The sequence below is a fragment of the Setaria viridis genome, chromosome 6 (genome assembly GCF_005286985.2).
Source record: "Setaria viridis chromosome 6, Setaria_viridis_v4.0, whole genome shotgun sequence".
In the NCBI taxonomy this organism is placed as follows: Eukaryota; Viridiplantae; Streptophyta; class Magnoliopsida; order Poales; family Poaceae; genus Setaria; species Setaria viridis.
Genome location: NC_048268.2, coordinates 21,661,287 through 21,680,678, shown reverse-complemented (window position 1 = coordinate 21,680,678; position 19,392 = coordinate 21,661,287). Strand labels below are relative to the sequence as shown.

The following is a 19,392-nucleotide window of genomic DNA, read 5'->3' as shown; positions in this document are numbered from 1 at the left end:
GGTCTTAGTCAACCTCATATACAACTTTTGCAACAGGTTCATTTTACTGCCCAATTTGTACATGTCTCAGTGAAGTCCAAGCAGCGGAACAGAATAAAACACGCCTAATAGCCTTCAAAGGAAAGAAAACATTCTCTTTTCCTCTTGGAGACACGGGGAATTTATCTCGTTTCCAGTACGAATGAACTCAAATGTTTCCTTTTGCACAAGGTAAAGTAAACCGTTCCCGGTAAAAATTTCAGTCGAATTATTACATTTCTGACAGGTCTTGTACTGCACTTCCTACTGGAGAAGCTCTGAGTTCAGACGATGGCTTCATTCTTAACTTAGGCTACGGGTTGGAAATTGAGTAACGGACAAGGTGATAAGGGAGTGGGTAATCAGAACATGTTCAGACAGCTCATCATGCATGGTGAGTAGCTCCTCGGCTCAAATCAACAGCAGCAAGCATGATAATTAAACTGATAATTACACAACATCAAAGAGGTATCCCAAATTCAGGCATGCAATTTTGATTCCCACGACATATGTAGAACATTTGCCGCTACAACATTATATCCTACAACATTAACGAGGACAAAAGAGCACTAAGAAAAAACAAAGAGTGCCTTGAATAGCACTTTTTTTATTGTTTCCATGATCTCCAACACGCTGGTCAGCGGATCAAGCAAGTAACAGCGCTGATGATCGTCCATGGCACTCAGGCGCATGTCTCACATCTACCTGCAGCACAGTTCAGACAGTGGTTTTTTGAACAGTCAAGCTTGCAAATTCCAGCAAAGATGCAGCATTTCCTACCTATTTGATTTAGTATGTTTCATAGCTTTTGCAGGAGAGGTTTTACTGACAGAAATGTGCTTGGGAACAGGGGGGTAACTTACTTCATATAACTGTTCCGCTAGGGAGCAAAGCATCCTTGATCACAGTGACGATTCCACCTTTGATGAAGTATCCATCCGTCTCCCTTGCAGCTTCTTGAACATTGTCAGCATTGATTATCTACAAAACCAACAAGTCGTGTGAGAACAGTTGCTGCCAAAGAAAAAGTGTAGTAAGCAAACCTATGGAATGCAATGTTACTGTTTAATCATATGAATCACAAATTCAGAACTCTTCTGCTCACGACAAGTTAAGAACAATCAAACGCAACGACAGATCTGTCAAGCAATGGCAGTAACAGAGCAGGGAAACAGCTGGGTCGGGATATGGCAGATCTTTTTGGATGGAATTTGAATGGCATATGCATGAATAGTACCGCAAAGAACAAATCATATATGGCTCTGCATTTTCAGATATCTTTTTATTTATATTTTTACAGCAAAAACTGATAAATGACTTGTTGACAAATTTATCTTTTGGAACAAAGAACTCCATCTTGATTACCTCAGTTAAATACAGGTAAAGGGGTAAAATGAAAATTTATGCAGGCAAACACAAGTGTACAGAGTCATATTATATAAGCTATCTTCAGTGCAAAATGACAAAAGAACGTGCAAATGTATTCATATTTTTAAATTGATATTTAAAAAAATAATGCAGAATCGACAGGAGAAAAATGACATATAGTTATGTAATATCCCATGAGAAAAAGAGACCAATAAATTATTAAACATAAGAATATCAGTTAGAATACCTTCACATTATCTCCAATTCGAGCATTCTTGTCAATGATTGCTCGTCTGATGTGTGAATTCTTCCCAATACCAATGGGAATGCCACCGTTTTCAGCAAGGAGTTTCTTGTCAGCTTCAGTCTGGAAAAAAAAAAGAACACCAAGTTTGAGTTCTCTTAATGTTCTCAGCAGTATACGCTTACACCTGTATATATTTTACCTCATAGTAGTCAGCACCCATTAGTAAAGTGTCCTCTATGATAGCACCTTCAGATATGCAAGATCGGAGTCCAACAACAGAATGGTGTATCTTGCAGTTCTACATGCACAAAAATCAAGGCATAAAGGATTTAGCGAATGAAGTATGAAAAAATACTTTGGAGGAGATATACAAAGCATATAGAAAGGTAAAATATTATGCAGTAAAATAAAACACTACTTACTTTAATAACACATCCTTCACCAATTACACTGTCAGTGACATCAGCATCAAGAATCTTAGAAGGTGGCAGGTGTCGAGGTTGTGTATAAATTGGAGCAGAACGGTCATAGAAGCTGCATTCAGATTGAAGGCAAACAAACACTATCAGAAAAGGCTAATTGAAATTGTAGGAATTGACATGATGCAGCTTTGTAATTGACTACTGCAGCACAGTGAGAAGAGAAAGCATACCTGAAATCTGGGATTGGCTTCTTGGTTATTCCCAAGTTTGCATTATAGAATGCCTCAATGGTACCAATATCTTCCCAGTAACCATCATACAGATAAGCTTGCACCTGCAGACAACAATAACAAATCTCAAGTACTGCTCTAAAAGGCGGCTGCAAGCCTGCATAGGAGCAACGTATCATCCTATTTCCTAGCACCTAATTGCTTCCTAGCTCGCCTATTTGATGACCAAGCATTAGGTGCCAACCCCACCTGCCTAGCATCTGTGCTTTCTAGCACACTGCTCTTAAGCAGCACTTAATGCATATGAACTGCAAATATGTATGTACTCCAATGTATCTACATGCTAGAATGCTGCTTCAAAAATAAAAGAATTATCGGGTTACCAACTTATGGCATAATGGCATTTCTATGAAAGAAAATCAACTGCCATAATAATAAATTTTAAAAACACATCAGTAAACAGAAGAAAACAAACAGCTAAAGATTCAATTATCTTTCCATACCCTCTTTCCAATGCTTGTTGCACCTGGAATAACCTCACTTCCAAAGTCATTGGCTCCAGGAAATTGTTCACGGAGGAGCTGAAGCATTACATCTTTGCTAAAAACATAGATACCCATGCTAGCGATATAAGGCATTTCCTTTGCCCTCACATCATCAAGGCCAAGTATGGTGGTATCAACCTACATGGATCAGTAAGCAGTATGGTGTGAAGGCATTTTAAAGAAGAACATTTTAGCTGTACTCAATGGTTGTCCACTAATGTATATCTCAAGTTAGCTAGAAAGGAAAGGTGCAACATGTGTACCATCATTGCTTTCAACTGATCTCCTTTTGGCTTCTCGGCAAATTCAATGATCCTTCCTTCTTCATCGATTTTCATCAGGCCGAATGCAGTTGCACGTTTCTCATCCATTGGTAGGGCAGCAACAGTAATATCAGCATCTGTTTCTCTGTGAGCCTGGATGAACTTTTCATAGTCCATCCGGTACAGGTGATCACCAGCAAGAATTATAAATTCCATCACATTATGCTCCTCAAATAGCCACAAATACTGCCTTACAGCGTCTGCAGTACCCTGAAAAAATATATATATAAGAAAATCAGTACTCGACATAAGCTAGTGAAGGACTCTAACAAAATCTCCTGTAGACAACATGCATTTGCTTCAGACATGATAGCACATGTCAAACTCATGTTCAGTAACCAATTGGAATGACCTTCGTTCTCTGCTGGTCACAAATGCAAAGGAAAAATATGAAATCTGGAAATGAGGATACGGTGTTAAATGTGCTGCTTATTTTAGGGGGAGAAACATCATTGTGTACCCACACAATAGACATGGTAAACTAAAATGTTGGCCTTAACTATATGACACAATTGTCCAGCAAAGTTAGGCATATAAAGTTGAAAAGATATATTGTTCATCCACTGCATAGTCATATCATCTATACCCTTTTATTTCATATACCCTATGAAATTGAGTGCAGACTGAACATAGAAGCATCCTTTCATTTCTCTCTAAATTCAGTCTCAGAATAAAGTAGAACATCTCGTGTTAGAAACCCCCTGACGTGCAAGCTACTAAATGGCACATACATAGAGAAAATCAGAGAAGACATAGTATCAGTAGGGATACCTGAAACCAGTTTGGGTTATCTGGGCTCTGCTGTGCAGCTAAGACTTCAACAAATCCTTCATTCTTGTACCCTCCAATGTTGCTCCCATAGGCTCTTGAGAGGTGACGATTGAGAGAAGCGGAGTTGAACTGCGTCAGCACATAGATCTTTGATATGTTGCTGTTGAGACAATTGCTGACAGGGATATCAATAAGCCTGTAGTTGGCACCCAATGGAACAGCAGGCTTGGCACGCTTCTTCGTCAGGGGGTACAATCTCGTCCCAGCACCACCACCAAGAATGATCCCAAGAACACTCTGAGCAAACAAATGTGTGTTAAATTGCATACAGACAAATCAATTTAACAAAAAGTGAGTAAACCTATGAGTAATGACAGAAGGACAGCTCTGAAACCCTTTTTTTGGCACTCCTCAGAAACCAATAACATCAGAGAACAGGTCATGTTTAAAAAACAGAGACCGGATCGTGACAAATGGACCACTAATGTTTCCATCAGACCCAGAAACTAATACCATGTGAGAACAAAAAAGATACGATTATAGTAGAAAGAATGATCCAATAGCCACAACCACCGGCCATGACAACATCTTGGATACATTTCTTATTGGCTACAAGGAATAGGTAATCCATCGCATGAACCTCGCAAGAACTAACTAGCATCCTAAAATGGCCTCATTCATCGGTACCTATACAAATAAAAATCGGCAACCGTGAAACGTGCACATGAGAACACAAGACGACAATCCCAGCCGCCGATTTGGGCATCTAGATCAGCAACGCGCAAACGAATAAAAAAGCAATCTTTTGCGATCGCGTCCCAATTTCCCATCAGGAACGGCAAATGCGCCTCCAAGGGGCCACCGACGGATCAGAGGCAGGAGAGAGAGAGACGGCCAGGCGCGCCAACAGAGACGCCGCATTCCCCGTGCAAGAAGTGGGGGCGTACCGTGCTGGCATCGGGGTCGAGGCAGGTCTGGGAGCTCTTGGAGTCGGACACGGCGCGCGGGGTGAAGACGAACGGGCGCCGCCGCGCCGGTGCCGTTGAGACGGGCACCCCGCGGCCTCGCCGGCCGTGGCGCGGCTGCGCGCGTAGGAGGCGGAGCGAGGAGTCGCCGGAGGTGGACGGCGCGGCGCCGTGGTGGCGCGCGGGGATCAGGGTCATGGACGACGGGGAGGCCATGGCGGCCATCGCCATTGCTCCTGCGGTGAGGAAGGACGAGGGAGGGCAGGCGCCGAGCGGCGGAGCTCACGGGTAGCCTGTGGCCTGGGATCGGGGAGTGAGGCCACACCCTGATAGGGAGTGGAGGTGAGTGTGAGACTGCTCGTGTGGCTGTGCGATTTTAACTCATCTGGTAGTCCTAGATGTTTTTAAATTTTTTTTTTTGTTTTTTCCTGGGGAGTGAGACCTGCACTGTGCAGGTGACAACTTCTGGAACGGCCTTGAATCTTGATGTCTAATTGTGGCAAATGATCTTGGGTCTTGGCTGACATCGCATGGCAAAGGGGTTCTAGTTGGCATGTATAAGAAAAAGAAAATCATGCGCTCACTGAAAATTTAGAGAAAGAATATTGGGAGGATATAAGATCCTGTTTTGCATGGCTTCAACTCCACATATTTCTGCTCCACTCCACAACTTCAGCTGGAGCATGCTCCGCATGGAGCTGGAACATGATGTATAGCTGTCAGGGTATCCTCAGCTCCAGGAAAGAGATATTTCAGGGTGGATTGCCATTTTTGCCCTAACTTATGACCCCACCAGTCATCCTCGCTATCCATATCTTCTTCCTTAGGAGCTCCAAGGAGATCGGGCGGGACAGGGGCCTCCTCACACCACCATGGAGAAGGGGCCGCTGGCGCTGCGCAGGACGGAGGTGTGGCGGCATAGGAAGGCGCGTCCCCGCAGCATAGAGCTGTGACGACGCGTGGGTTGACGACGCGGCAGGGGCGTGCCCGCACAGGAAGGGGCCAGCGGTGTGGCAGGGTGTGGTGTGCGAGATGCGGAGCAACGGATGCGCAGAACGGGACTGCCGGAGGCCGGCGGAGGATGTTGAGCGGCTGCTCCCGCGGCTCGCCGCACTGCCCATGCGGGAGGGGACAGCGCTGCACCGGCCGGATCTAGGCCGGCGGCCATCGAGTGGCCGAGGGTAGGGAAGAGGTGGCGCAGCTCAAGCGGCGGCCTGGGTGGGCGGTTGCCGGGGTGGGGAGGCGGCAGGCGGCGGTGGCACACCCGTGAGTCGGGGAGAAGGGGTCGGGAGGATAGGGGCGAACATAAGGAATGAAAAAATAGATTGAACCGGTAAGTTTGTGTAACCAGTGGTAAAGGTGGGTAATTACTCCCAAACTTCACGAGTAGATCCATATTTGAGGGTCTTGGAGTTGCAAATGAGGTGCTCCACCAAAATGAACTGGAACTAAAAAACTCCATAGAGTTGTACTGCTCCAAAAAATGGTGGAGTTAGCCTGTTTGGCTGGCTCCACTCAACTCCGCTCTAGAGTTTGGAGTTGTAGTCATGCAAACAGGGCCTAAGTTAATAACAATGTTGATAAGACTATATTAAATTATTGTGCACAAACTGACCGTGTATTAAGATCTCCTATAAAGCTTTCTGTTTTTCTAATGTATCGTTCCAGCATCCACGTGACATTGTCTCAGACAAAGAATTTATTTAAGACCACTAGTTTACCGATATTTTCTAATATACAGATAATAAATAGGAGATAACTTACATCGTTAGCATTAGGATCCAGGTATGTATGCTTGGAGGCGGAGGAGTCATTTGCAACGGCTTTGTCACGCTTTGAAATTGGTTGCTGCATGGTAGCATTTGAGGGTGAAGGGAAGCCTTTAGATGCCAATGCCACATCCATCGAAGCAGCTTGAGAAGAAGTAAGATTAAGGAAATATGAGAATGGAATTTGTAGGTGTATCTTGTGTATTCATTGAGGCATCTTCTCTAATTTATAGACGATAATAACTTGTAAGCCCATGCACAAAAGATGCCAATTTCATTACTCGACGAAAGAAGTTTGTTGATCAAAAGTGTAACAAGCTGTAAGATTTGTTCTTATATACAACCAACTTTTGGAGAAAGGTGCATGTTATGAGTTTCAAAACGTGAAGCTTTTTGTCATCCTGAGCCCAACTCTTTGGCTTTTATATGACACTACCATTTCTTGACGTGAAGAAACAAGTTTGTTTTGAAAAATCTAGCATATACTATACAAGTTATAGCTGTATGGGTTGTTTCTAGCGTACAGTACATCATTCGAATGTTGCTGGAAACCGTAAGGTTTAGTAGTGCACTTCATGATAAAAGAAAAGGTAAGCATACAGGTTGTAAGTGTGTCATGACATTATGCAAAAGGCTCGCATGATTGTTGTTAAGCAATATATGCCATAAAAGATGTTGACACTTCCCATACGGATTCTAAAGTAGTTTGAACTTTATACATGGGATTTTACGTGAAGCCATAGCAAATCCTTTTGGCAGCATCAAACTAAGTAAAATAGGGAGAAATAAAGTATTAAAAGCATGACATATCGAGCGGGTCATGTGATGGAAAAGTGGTACAAGATTATTTTTATCTGTAGAAATATTCCTAATAAACTTGATGAGACATGAATGCAAGCAAAAGGGAGATGGCTTTTTAGCAGACATGTCATGCTCGATGTTGCATGTTTCAAAAAATCTAATCTTCATGTGAGTTACAGGATATATCTTGGAATTTAAAATATTTGGTGGCACTTGAAACACGTATAAAAACATACAAATTTTATAATCCAAGCGCATGATTAAAAAAATGTAAGTCATCTATAAAATTTATAAATAAGTTTGTAAGATCAGTACATATTTTACATAGATATTAATTTCAGTTGGATAGCAATAGATCAAATCCGGTGTATTCAATGGATAAAAGAGTTGTAGAATGTGTGCACGCCAACCTCCCTCCCATCAGCCTCCAGTCCCCCACCTTTAGGCAGACTCTGTGTGCAAGACAGGGGGCGCCTACCATTTCGCCGTTTGGTGGATCCGATGGGAGCAGAAGCGAGCATGTGGCCTCCGGTACTTGCGCGGCTCACGTGTCAAAAGGCGTACAGACGTGGCACGCCACCACTCGTGGGCTGTAGATTTGCCGTCCCTCGTGGGCGATGCACGGGCTGGGGCCGCCGCGGGAGGCCCGGCCAAGGGACTTTTCGACGGTAGAGAGCCGCCGAGAAACCCAGATGCCGACGCCTGTTCGTTCGCTTGTTCGAGGAATATGCCCGCCGCAACGTTTCTATTATTGTGGATCTTCGGACTCTTTTGCCTTAAGATTTCGTTGTATCCTAAAATTCGGCAATGGAACCAAGTTACTTTACCTGCACCTTGACCGAGCAAGATGCATCATGCGTGCATCAGTGCATGCATAACTAAGTTTTTTTTTAAGGATTCATGCCTAACTTATTAAGTCTTGCTCGGCCAAGGTGCAGGTATACTATCATGCATACTGCCTATCATTCATATTTTTAAAAGACAACGGCACCATATCGATGCAGCCTTGAATCGGATCGCTGCTGCAAGTGTCAAACAATGTGCTTCTCAGTGCTACTCTAAACCGATCCAATAACAATGCAATAACAGAAACAAAACACCGTGAATGACCTCACCGAGCTTTTCCAGATCAATAATTAATGGTCATATGCACTAAGATGACACAAAAGCACTACCCAGTTAGATTCCATACAATCAGTTCTTTCCATAGGTGACCAACATGTTGAGCTATACAAGCCTACCAAAATCGCATAGCACATTCTCCCCCCTAGATTAGAACTCTAAACACTAGCATACTAGACAGCCACAGCCACAGCCAGAGATGGTTCTCTCGTCACACAACTGCAACATATACTTCACAGTTCAGGCAGCAAATCAAAGTCTCACATAGCAGATGTGTTCTCTTTGGAGGGAGTCAAAAGGCAACCATTGTGGTTTAACCACGAGTCTTGGCCCTCTTCATGCCCATGCTGTTGCGAAATGGGGAGACCGACCCAGACTTTTGCGAGCTGTCGTCTCTGAGGGTACCGTTTAGCATGGCAAGCTCGCGAAGCTGCTGCTTCTTGAAGAAGTCCATCGATTCATCCTAGCAATGTTTAAACATATAAGCACATATTGGAGAAAGGTATTGCAAGACCAGAAAATGTTGACAGCATGGTTGAAACTGACACTTTAATTGAAAATGAAAAAATTATTAAAAACTATAGGCAAAGCTATCCTACCACAGGTTTCAGCATGTCATCGAGAATTTCTCGGGCCTGCATAAGGCGGATATCAACTATTTCAGCTGGCAGCTCAGCTTCTATCACAAGGTGGAGAGGCTCATTAAGGTGTTCATATCCTGGTTTTCCCCTCATCAGCTCTTCCTGCAAGTTTGGAAGGCAATATAACATGGGGTGACCTCAACACTCAAATAAGTGGCAGTACAACAACAGTATCTGGAGAAGATACCAAATACTGGACATTTCTGAAGCACAATTTGAAAAATAAATCATAGTTCAAAAGCAAGTTAGCTAAAGCAAAATGATGTCCAAGGAATAGCCATATAGACAGTTCCTATGCAATATAATTCAGGTTTGCTGCAAAATGCAGTACAGCCTGTTCCAGTTGAAAAACTTTGGAACTGACCATACTTGACATTAGAGAACAATCCATTGGTGCAGTAGTTAAAGTTCACAGAAGGATGCAAATTTTAGTGATATACCTTAATTATTTAACTATCTTTTAAACCAAAACATTACCCTAATTAGCATACTCCAAGACATTAGAGAACAAGTCTACATTAACTATTTAACTATATATCAAACCAAAACATCACCCTAATTAGCATACTCCAGGACATTAGAGAACAAGTCTTGCTCCAAAGAGGATAAAAATTGTGAATATAGACAAGGAAACAAAACAGGTGTGTGGTAACTTATGAGTTTACAATCAGAATATTAACAGTGACACAAATCTAAATAGTCACAGGGAAAGTAATAAACCAACACGAAACATACCTTAGCATATAAACAGTGACACAAATCTAAATATTCAAAGGGAAAGTTATAAACCAAGATGAAACCTACCTTAGCAGCATCCTTTATGCTGCCACGGCCTCTAATCAGGACACGGCAGTCGGTGTTTGCCTCAACTCGCTTAAGAGAATTTCCCCTTGGACCAAGTAGTCGACCCACAAAGTTGAACTGTAAAGCATAATCCCACAATCATATAAAATTCATCTGAACTGAGGGAAATAAGATATGGAAGCAACATCTTACATTAGGGTATTTATCCACAGGAATATCCATTCTCATTGTTTTCTTCACAATAAAACCTGAAGAGTTGCCTTGCGGACTATGCCACTTTCTAGATGGAGGATGGAACATGCCTGCCCCCTGAAACGTAAAACAAAATATGGCCCTGAAAAATAAACTAATTGAAACATGAATATTCTATTTAAACTTAACACAGAATCCCCCATTCGAAAACTGTGAAATGTAATACAATAATTATGTCAAATTTGACATGCATATTCAGCCCCCAATGTAAGATCAAATTGTACTTAAATCATCAATACTGCAACTTTGCACTTAACTTCCCAAATTTCAACTTTTGGCAACTATTTAATGGACTGAAGCATATTTTTTTAATAAGAATAAAGCAAATCCATGGACTATTCTACAGTGCAAACTACAATTCAAATAATCTACCAAGGAAATTTCCATCTGATCAATTTTAACTTGGCTAGCTTTCACCAGTGGCCTCCTAAGTCATGCCATTACCAAAAAACCTAAAAGGTGTTAAATAAGATATCTTTGCAGTCAATGAGTCTGAAAAAATTGTGTGTCCATTCGAGAAGTTAATACGCAACCAGTCATCAACTTTGGAGTTGGGATCAGTATTTACCCCTACAGGCTACAGCACACATAGTTAATTGCCTGGTGAACAAGAAAACACTGCAGGGTATTCGCTACTGATAAATGTTAAGAACAAGAGACCAACCGTCACTTCATTTAGGTATTTCACATTCACCACAATCCATAAAAACAAATAGCAATAGTTACGTCAGTGGTCAGTAATCATACTTCAGAAGGAATTGCTGGCGCCCAACCATTCATTTCAACAGGCCTTCCATTTGGTATTGCTCCTCCATTTATAAGGGGGCTACCATGCTGATACCCAGGTTGATCTAAAACAGGAATCCCCAAGAGTGCAGATACATGCAATATTTCTGCTCACAATTTGGAACACCAAGCATGACAGGTACCAATAAGTTAGCATCACACATTGAAACAGACAAGTCAGAAGTCGATGGACAAGCACATCAACTTAAATCCAACACTTTTAAAGTTCAGTTAAACTAATGTAATCACAAGCACGCATAAATTTCCTGAGCAGTATTGTCTGTACATGTCAGGATTACCATTAGCTACCAGAAGCAACCACAGGGCAGAACTAGCTGACGGGGAAGACAATAGAAGTCATGGCTCTAAGACCCAAGTCTTAACTGTCCACGAATCAATGATTTGAAATTTATCTAAAGTGAAATTATTAGCTATGCTATTCATCACAAGGAAAGACATGGAAACCAAACAAAAAAGAGGAACTAGTTAAGTAACAATAATAACTATCGTAAGTTGTTAGGATCCTTTTTCGATGTATCTATAAATAGATTATCTCTATGTTGTGTACTCCGTACCACAGTAAGTAGCTATCCTATTGTGAAGTTGCTAACAGTACACACTGTTGGGATGGAATTGAAACATCAAATATCATACACAATTGTAGCATCAGACTTGGATTCACAATGTGCAGCAGATGGAATTCGAAACCTGGTGTTGGCTAAGTAACCAGGTGCATCTAATTGAGCTACAACTGGTTTTCACTCGCAGAACATAGAACCACAGTCAGAAGTGAATTTCTTGAAAAAGTTCATTTACACCCATTACAGGTCCACCACCACAAACTTCCACGTCTCAAAAAATTAAACTCATACATCATGCCAAATCATACATGCCTACAAAATTTTGTGCAAAAATATGTTCATTTCTGCATCTCCCATCTATTTTGCACAACACACAGATGAATGTATTTGGGCATAAATGTTAGCAAGTGTGCATGGTTTGGCATGCATGCATGTAAACTTTTTTGGAGAACTTTTGTAAGTTCGGAAGTTCATCCACCTATAATGGGTATTACATAGTAGACAAACTTTCATTTCATAACAGAATTTCCCATAGAACACAAGCCTTTCTAGAAGCTGTTCGTTCTACCAACGACTCTCACTTGAGAATTCGAGGTATATATTTGTATGTCTGTAGTGTTTCTAAGAAATATTAGAACAGCAGAACGAGAAATGAATGTCCTTGCATAATTATTCTAAATTATCCGCATTTCCTTGATTTAGGTAGGAGCATACAGTAATTGTTCACTCAGGAAAATAACTATGCTTCTTTGCCGGTGGACAAGAAACTAAATTTAGTGGATGCGTTACTGATGATTTACCTTGATTCAACAGCCGAGATGTGCATGGAAGAACTTGCATGAACGGGGTAAGCTTTTGCTTCTCTGCAAGCAACTCTGCAATGTACCTGGAAACACAACAACCAGAATCATTGAGCGCACACCTAGATACAATAATAGAAAGTGAATGCTCATCAACTGATCTATTATGTCAAATCATGGGAGGAATCTCTTAGGGTCTTCTTAAGTGGAATCAGTTGATTTGTTCGATCTACTAGTAGATTGGGAAAACCAGCACTCATAAATCAAGATCGAACTCAACCAAAATGGTGAAGTAGAGTCAAAATGGTCAGCGACCCTCATTGAATTGTTCAGTTTGACAGGATTACTTGATTGTGATACCAACCAAACATCAATAGTTAACCTCAACTAGAATCAATTATGCCCACCCGAAAATCAGATGAAAATCACAAGGATCAGTTCACTACTCACTCAGTAACTCAGCTCTTACCAATTCCGCCAAAAGAAAATAGAAGGTACATGTTTCACTTTCAATCAAACACTTATCTGAAACCAACAAAACCCATCCCAGTATCAACACCAACGCAGCCATCAAAAGCCTAAAATTCACAGGCGAAATAGATAATCTCTCATTAAAATTTCAAGATTCAAGGAACTGAGCAAGTTCCTCACTCCCTAGTCCAAGAAAAATTAAACACATCTAGACTTCTGACAGTCCAACCCGACGGCCACAGTCGAGCCACCAACTCGCATACAGTTCTATCCTAAGTAGAAAACGAAAGATTCACTTGCATCTTGATCATCTTAAAACCAATCGAATCGGGACCATCAGAAATCTTTAGCACCACGAGCAGTCAATCCAATCCCGAGTCCTAACAAACCAGACAGGGATCACCAATCGACTCTAAGATCCAATCTTTTCAAGACATCCGTCCACAGAACCACCCATCAAACCTCCATCGCGGCACAAGAACGAAGACATCGTCGCAACGAATAAAAGGAAGGATAGAATCAGGGGGGCGAGAGGTGGAGGCTCAGGCGTCTGACGTACTTCTCATGGTCGGCGAGCTGGAGGTGAGGGGAGTGCGGGCCCGTGGAGGGCGACGGCGAGTAGGCCATGTAACGGCCGCCGGAAGACATGGCCGCCGCCGGACTTGGGTAGGATCTACCGAAGGAGGGGCGAGAGCACGAGCAGATTTTTCTTCTTTTCACGAGGAAAGCCTGCGAAATGCTGACTGGTGATTGGTGCGTAATTATCCCTTCAGCTAATGCGCATGTATGCTCAGAAAGTTCATAAATTGCACATATACCCTTGCAAAAACAGACTTGGTCCTCTTGAACTTTTTCTTTTACGAAAGTCAAATATTTGATCTTGGATAACTAGTGTATTGTCTCGAGTACAAATTCCTGCAGGGATTAAAGTTCCTCGTGGTTTGCATGAAATTTTGTTCCTGAAATAAATAGTGGTAGGAAGGTGTTTGCAGTGATTTTGTCAATATTGAGATTTGTCAGCCTAGTCCTGATAAGTGCTGTCGGGTTTGGTGACCAGCAGTCCATCAAGGGTACCTAGATGGTTGATTTGTAGGTAGAGAGAATCGCAAGATCATTAATTGAAGAGTATCTTGGCCCCTAAGTGGGTTTTGGTGATTTAATGATAAAAGCTTAAGTAACTAATAAAGTTTCAAGTGCATGAGCAGGTTCAAATTGATGTAGCACTTGTGATGGATCCCTCAAAACGAAATGAAACGATGAGCGACATTTTTAGCAATTTAAATTTTATTCTTGGTTTGAATTTGAGTATAGGAAAGCTGCACTATTAAGAGGGATGCGTAATCTCTGGTCTTGATGATGAAAGGTGCTCAAGATGACCTAACAAAACCTATGAAAGACACCATTTGCACCAGCACATCACTTGGGGATAATTAGAAGTGCTAACTAGAGACTTCCGGATTTTTCCGAAATATTCCAGAAGTGGAGAGTTTCCGGAGAGTCTCCAGAGGTCCGAACTTTTCCGGAAGTTTTTCCAAAAAAGTCCGGAGGTCCGGATCTTTTCGGAAGTTTTTTTGAAAAATTTCGGAGTTTTCGGAAATCTCCGGATAAAGTTCCGGAAATTTTCGGAATCTTTTTAATAACGGATAGTTCAGGTGTGAAGGGGTATAAATACCCCCTCACCGTCTTCCCTGCGCCCTCTCTTGCCTCTCTATTGTTCTAAGCTGCAGAAACACTCTAGAGCTCCTCTCTTTGCTCCCTTTGACTTTCTTGTGAGATTTGTTGGGGATTTAAGAAGAGATTGGTGAGTGGGCAAGGGATTGTGCCAGTGAGCTGTAACTCCATCTCTTGAGCACCTTCGTTCTTTGTCAAGCCGGCAATTCGTCTTTGTTACTCTTGGAGCTTTAAGCTCCTAGCCTGCTAGGCGTCGCCCGGACGAGCATCCAAGCTTGTAGCTGCCTCGGAAAGTTTGTATTACCCCTACGATTGAGTAAGTAACTCTAGGTGGATCTTTATGGTCACTAGAGGGAGGAAAGTGACTTGGTGATATAAGTCCACCCTTCGTGGGTCCTCAACAGAGACGTAAGCTTCGTGGTGTGAAGCTGAACTCCGAAAACAAATCCTTGTGTCATTCTTACTTATTGCTTTTAAGCTCTTTCAAATTCTTGCTTAGAACTCATTTCTAGGGTTTGCTCCCGATCTACATTTCTAGTGTGCTTGGAGTTGTTCTATCTTACTTAATAGTCCTATAACAACTCGGTGCTTCACCTATATTCATCGATCTAATTTCCAGCAAATCTTGCTAGGGGGCGTAGTTGTTTTCGAAAAAGTCCGGATTTCTCCGGATATTTCTCTGGAAATTTCCGGAACAATCTCCAGAAATCTCCGGAACTTTTTAACAAGTTTGTTTTAAGTGTCAAATTTTCAGATTCGACTATTCACCCCCCTCTAATCGACACTCTAGATCCTTTTAATTGGTATCAGAGCTTTGATCTTTGGATTAAAGCCTAACTGCCTGGAGCATAAAGATGTCGACCTCGGGGAATCAAGATGTGGCTATTGGAGGAAATGTCTCAAATCCAACCGACTCCCAACCACACGTGGTACCACAAGGAGCAACAACAAGTGCTCAAGGTGGAGGAGTTGGTGGAGCAAGCACAAGTCAGAGGAGATGTCATGATAGTGACGATTCCTCCTCCGACGACTCCGACTGTGACGATACAAGGTCTAATCGCTCCGGACATCGTGGCTCGAGAAGGGAGTATTATCAAATCTCTTTCAATTACAATCGCTTAAATGTTAATACCTCATCCGGGTCGATCAACTTGGGAAAGCCGCCCCATTTCGATGGGGTAAGCTATTCCTAGTGGAAAAACTCGATGAGGGAGTATTTGATGGCGGTCAACCCTGCACTTTGGGATGTTGTGAATGTAGGCATAACATTTCCATCCGAAAATGCCACTCTCACATAAGATCAAGCTCTTGACATACAACGCAACTATCAAGCCTTGCATCTTATCAAGAGTTCCTTATGCGTCGAAGAGTTTGATAAGGTGGATGGATTGCAATTCACCAAAGAGGTATGGGATACTCTATTCATCAACCATCAAGGAACAAAGAGAGTTAGAGAAGGAAGAATAAGAGCTTTGGAAAGTGAACTCAACCGTTTCATCATAAAGAAAGATGAAACACCTCAAGAGATGTATAATAGGTTGAACAAGATTGTCAACAAGATAAGATCTCTTGGGAGTGATAAATGGGGAAGAAGAGAAGTGGTTGACAAGATCCTCTCGGCTTACATGGCTAGAGATGTTCAACTTCCTATATTGATTAGGGAGAAGAGAGGATTCAAGAAGTTCACACCGGCGGATGTGATTGGACGTATTGAAGAACATATCATCACCGTCAAGGAATTCAAACTATCCCAAGAGATGTCAAAGATTCAAGAACAAATTGAGAAGAATAATGGGGTAGCTCTCAAGGCAAGTCACAAGAGCAAATAAAAGGAAGCAAGTTCATCGTCAAAGGCAACCACCAAGAAAATTGATGACGATAGTGATAGTGAGAGCATGGATGAGGAAGAAATGGCCTTATTCATGAGAAGAATAAGGAGAGTGATGAAGAGGGGTGACTTCTTTGAGAAGAACAAAGATAAAGAGAAGAACAAGAGGAAATCAAAGAGGTCGTGCTTTGGATGTGGCAAGGAGGATCACTTCATTGCAAATTGTCCGAATGTCAAGATCAAGAGAAACAACACATCAAAGTGTGACAAGAGCAAGTACAAAAAGAAGATTGGTGAAGCCCATTTGGGTCAAGAATGAGACTCAAATGAGGAAAGCTCAGATTCCGATGAGGAGGTTGGTGTGGCAACTATGGCATTTAAAGCCCTAATCTCCAAATCGTCTCTATTTGATGATCTCACCGATGATGAAGACAGCTTCACCCACACTTGTTTCATGGCTAGAGGGCTAAAGGTAGATTTCAAAATCCCCCTCTCATAATGATAATGATGATGATAATGTTAGTGATGATGAAAAGGCCTTAACAGGTTTAGGAAAACTAGCATCTAAGAGAATAATGAAATTAATGACGGAAATAGAAGATAGGGATGAGACTCTTGAGGTGCAAGAAGAGTTGTTTAGGCTTGAGCGAGAGAAAACCATTGCCCTTGAAAAGTCCCTTGAAAATGAAAAGAAGGGACTCAAGGTGCAAGAGGACTTGCTCAAGATTAAACTTGACGAAATTCTTAGCCTTGAAAAATCTCTTGTTAAAGAGAAGATGAAAGTGGATGAATTAACTGAGAAGGTTTCTTTAGTTAAAGACACTAGTGCTAATCTTCAGGATGAAAATGTTAAGTTTCAAGAGAACCTCACTAGTTTGGAAACTAAACTCATGGCACTTGAAGTTCAACATGACATCCTTAAGAAGAGTACATCATCTAGCTCTAATGATGCATGCATATCTTCTAGTGCTTCTACTAGTAATAGTTATGCAAGATGTCATAACATTGATGTAAATGCTTGTGCAACTAACATTGCTCAAATAAATGTTATGAAAAATGAGATTGCTAGGTTGTCAAACTCACTTCTCAATGAGGAGAAGAGCACACCGAAAAGAGGTGAATTTGAAAATCATACCGAGGGTTTTGGGTCAAACTACATGAAGAAGTATGGCTTCAAGGATGAAAAGGGGCTAGGTAAGTTTGAGCAAGGCTCAATTGAGACCATTCCATTTGTGAAGAACAACCATACTACGAGCATGGGGGCAAGAAGAGTGGTACATGGCATGAAGCAACTTGGGGCAAAAGTTGTTGGTAAGCAATAATACAACAAGCCAATCAAGTTCAACAATTCTCAACAAAAGCAAAAGAAGCCCCATGCCATGCCATACAACCCCAAGGTTTTTCAACCTAAGCAAGTCAAGAAACTCAAGCCATATGCATCACAAAATACATTTTATGCCGATTATGTATTAACTTGGGATCATAATGGTAAAGTGATCGCCAAGTATGTGGGGAACCACACCAAGGACACTTTGATTAAGAGAAGTGTATGGGCGCCCAAGGTTCTTGTAACTAACGCACTAGGACCCAAATCTATTTGGGTACCTAAAACACAAGCCTAACTTGTTTTGTAGGCTTACTCCACCGGTGGGACAAAATGGGTGATCGATAGTGGATGCACCAATCATATGACCGGCGAGAAGGAAATGTTCTCCACATGTGAGATGAAGAAGAATTCAAGGGAGAAGATTGTGTTTGGGGACAATAGTGAAGGAACGGTTGTTGGTCTAAGTAAAATTGCAATATCAACCGAGCATTCAATTTCTAATGTCTATTTGATTGAATCTTTGGACTACAACTTGTTATCCGTGTTACAACTTTGTGAGATGGTTTACAATTGTTTATTCACCAATGAGGGTGTGACCGTCTTTAGAAGAAGCGATGACTTTGTTGCTTTTAAGGGTGAACTCAAGGGAAAGCTTTATCTAATGGACTTCTCCTCTAATAAGGCTCAACTTGATACATGCTTAATGGCAAAGTCTAGCATGAGTTGGCTTTGGCATCGCCGGCTAGCTCATGTTGGGATGAATAATCTCAATTAGCTTCTAAAGGGGGAACACATCCTAGGACTAACAAATATTCATTTTGAGAAAAATAGAATTTGTAGAGCTTGTCAAGCCAGAAAGCAAGTCGGTGCCCCACATCCATCCAAGAGCATCCTAACCACCACAAAACCATTGGAGCTATTGCATATGGATATCTTTATTCCGGTGGCTTACATTAGTATTGGGGGGGGGGGAAACAAATATGGGTTTGTCATTGTTGATGATTACTTTCGCTATACATGGGTGTTCTTCTTGCATGACAAGGGTGAAGTTCATGGGATATTCAATAAGTTTGCAACAAGAGCACAAAATGAGTATGAAGTGAAGATCAAGAGAGTAAGAAGCGACAATGGCACCGAGTTCAAGAACACCAACATTGAAGAGTATCTTGACAAGGAAGGCATTGGTCATGTGTTCTCCGTCCCATACACTCCACAACAAAATGGGATTGTGGAAAGGAAGAATAGAATACTCATCGAAGCGGCAAGAACAATGCTTAATGAATACAAGACTTCGGATCAATTTTGGGCGGAAGCGGTCAACACGGTATGTCATGCTATCAACCAGCTCTATCTCCACAAGATGTTGCACAAGACCGCATATGAACTCATCATCGGTAAAAAGCCTAACATGTCTTATTTTAGAGTTTTTGGTAGTAAGTGCTTCATTCTCAACAAGAAGCCCAAAAGCTCTAAGTTTGCACCTAAAGTTGATGAAGGTTTCTTCTTGGTTATGCCTCAAACGCTCATGGCTATCGAGTCTTCAACAAAACCACTGGTTGTGTTGAAGTCGCGTGTGACGTAACGTTTGATGAAACTAACGGCTCTCAAGTGGAGCAAATTGATCTCAATATTGTAGGCAAAGAAGAACTT

The 19,392-nt window shown here is 41.8% G+C and overlaps 2 protein-coding genes across 3 annotated transcripts; both read right to left on the bottom strand.

Moving 5' to 3' along the window:
• Positions 1 to 429: 429 nt before the first annotated feature.
• On the bottom strand, positions 430 to 5,224 carry LOC117860441 (glucose-1-phosphate adenylyltransferase small subunit, chloroplastic/amyloplastic). The gene is made up of 10 exons (XM_034743731.2): positions 4,872 to 5,224; positions 3,925 to 4,221; positions 3,094 to 3,363; positions 2,789 to 2,968; positions 2,286 to 2,389; positions 2,056 to 2,167; positions 1,833 to 1,931; positions 1,634 to 1,753; positions 882 to 999; positions 430 to 723 (listed from the first exon to the last, which is right to left on the bottom strand). The coding sequence occupies exons 1-9, from the start codon at positions 5,118 to 5,120 to the stop codon at positions 883 to 885; spliced, it is 1,548 nt and encodes a 515-aa protein (XP_034599622.1). The 5' UTR covers positions 5,121 to 5,224; the 3' UTR covers positions 430 to 723; position 882.
• Positions 5,225 to 8,565: 3,341 nt separating this feature from the next.
• LOC117861023 (KH domain-containing protein At4g26480) lies at positions 8,566 to 13,666 on the bottom strand. 2 transcript variants are annotated; one of them, XM_034744477.2, is made up of 7 exons: positions 13,476 to 13,662; positions 12,446 to 12,531; positions 11,026 to 11,171; positions 10,219 to 10,335; positions 10,027 to 10,143; positions 9,181 to 9,324; positions 8,566 to 9,044 (listed from the first exon to the last, which is right to left on the bottom strand). In XM_034744477.2, the coding sequence occupies exons 1-7, from the start codon at positions 13,562 to 13,564 to the stop codon at positions 8,895 to 8,897; spliced, it is 849 nt and encodes a 282-aa protein (XP_034600368.1). In that variant the 5' UTR covers positions 13,565 to 13,662; the 3' UTR covers positions 8,566 to 8,894. The 2 variants fall into 2 exon arrangements, with proteins under 2 accessions (XP_034600368.1, XP_034600369.1); XM_034744478.2 differs by lacking the exon at positions 9,181 to 9,324 and having other exon boundaries at positions 13,476 to 13,666.
• Between the last annotated feature and the right edge of the window lie 5,726 nt (positions 13,667 to 19,392).

Excerpts from the sequence above, each read along its gene's own strand:
- LOC117860441 (XM_034743731.2), bottom strand. The coding sequence starts at position 5,120 with ATGGCGATGGCCGCCATGGCCTCCCCGTCGTCCATGACCCTGATCCCC. Across the intron at positions 2,390-2,788 it reads CAACAAGCATTGGAAAGAGG|GTGCAAGCTTATCTGTATGA; the intron begins GTATGGAAAGAT and ends TGTTGTCTGCAG. Across the intron at positions 1,932-2,055 it reads GTGAAGGATGTGTTATTAAA|AACTGCAAGATACACCATTC; the intron begins GTAAGTAGTGTT and ends TTGTGCATGTAG.
- LOC117861023 (XM_034744477.2), bottom strand. The coding sequence starts at position 13,564 with ATGTCTTCCGGCGGCCGTTACATGGCCTACTCGCCGTCGCCCTCCACG. Across the intron at positions 11,172-12,445 it reads ATCTCGGCTGTTGAATCAAG|AAATATTGCATGTATCTGCA; the intron begins GTAAATCATCAG and ends AATTGTGAGCAG. Across the intron at positions 9,325-10,026 it reads GCATAAAGGATGCTGCTAAG|GAAGAGCTGATGAGGGGAAA; the intron begins GTAGGTTTCATC and ends CCAAACTTGCAG.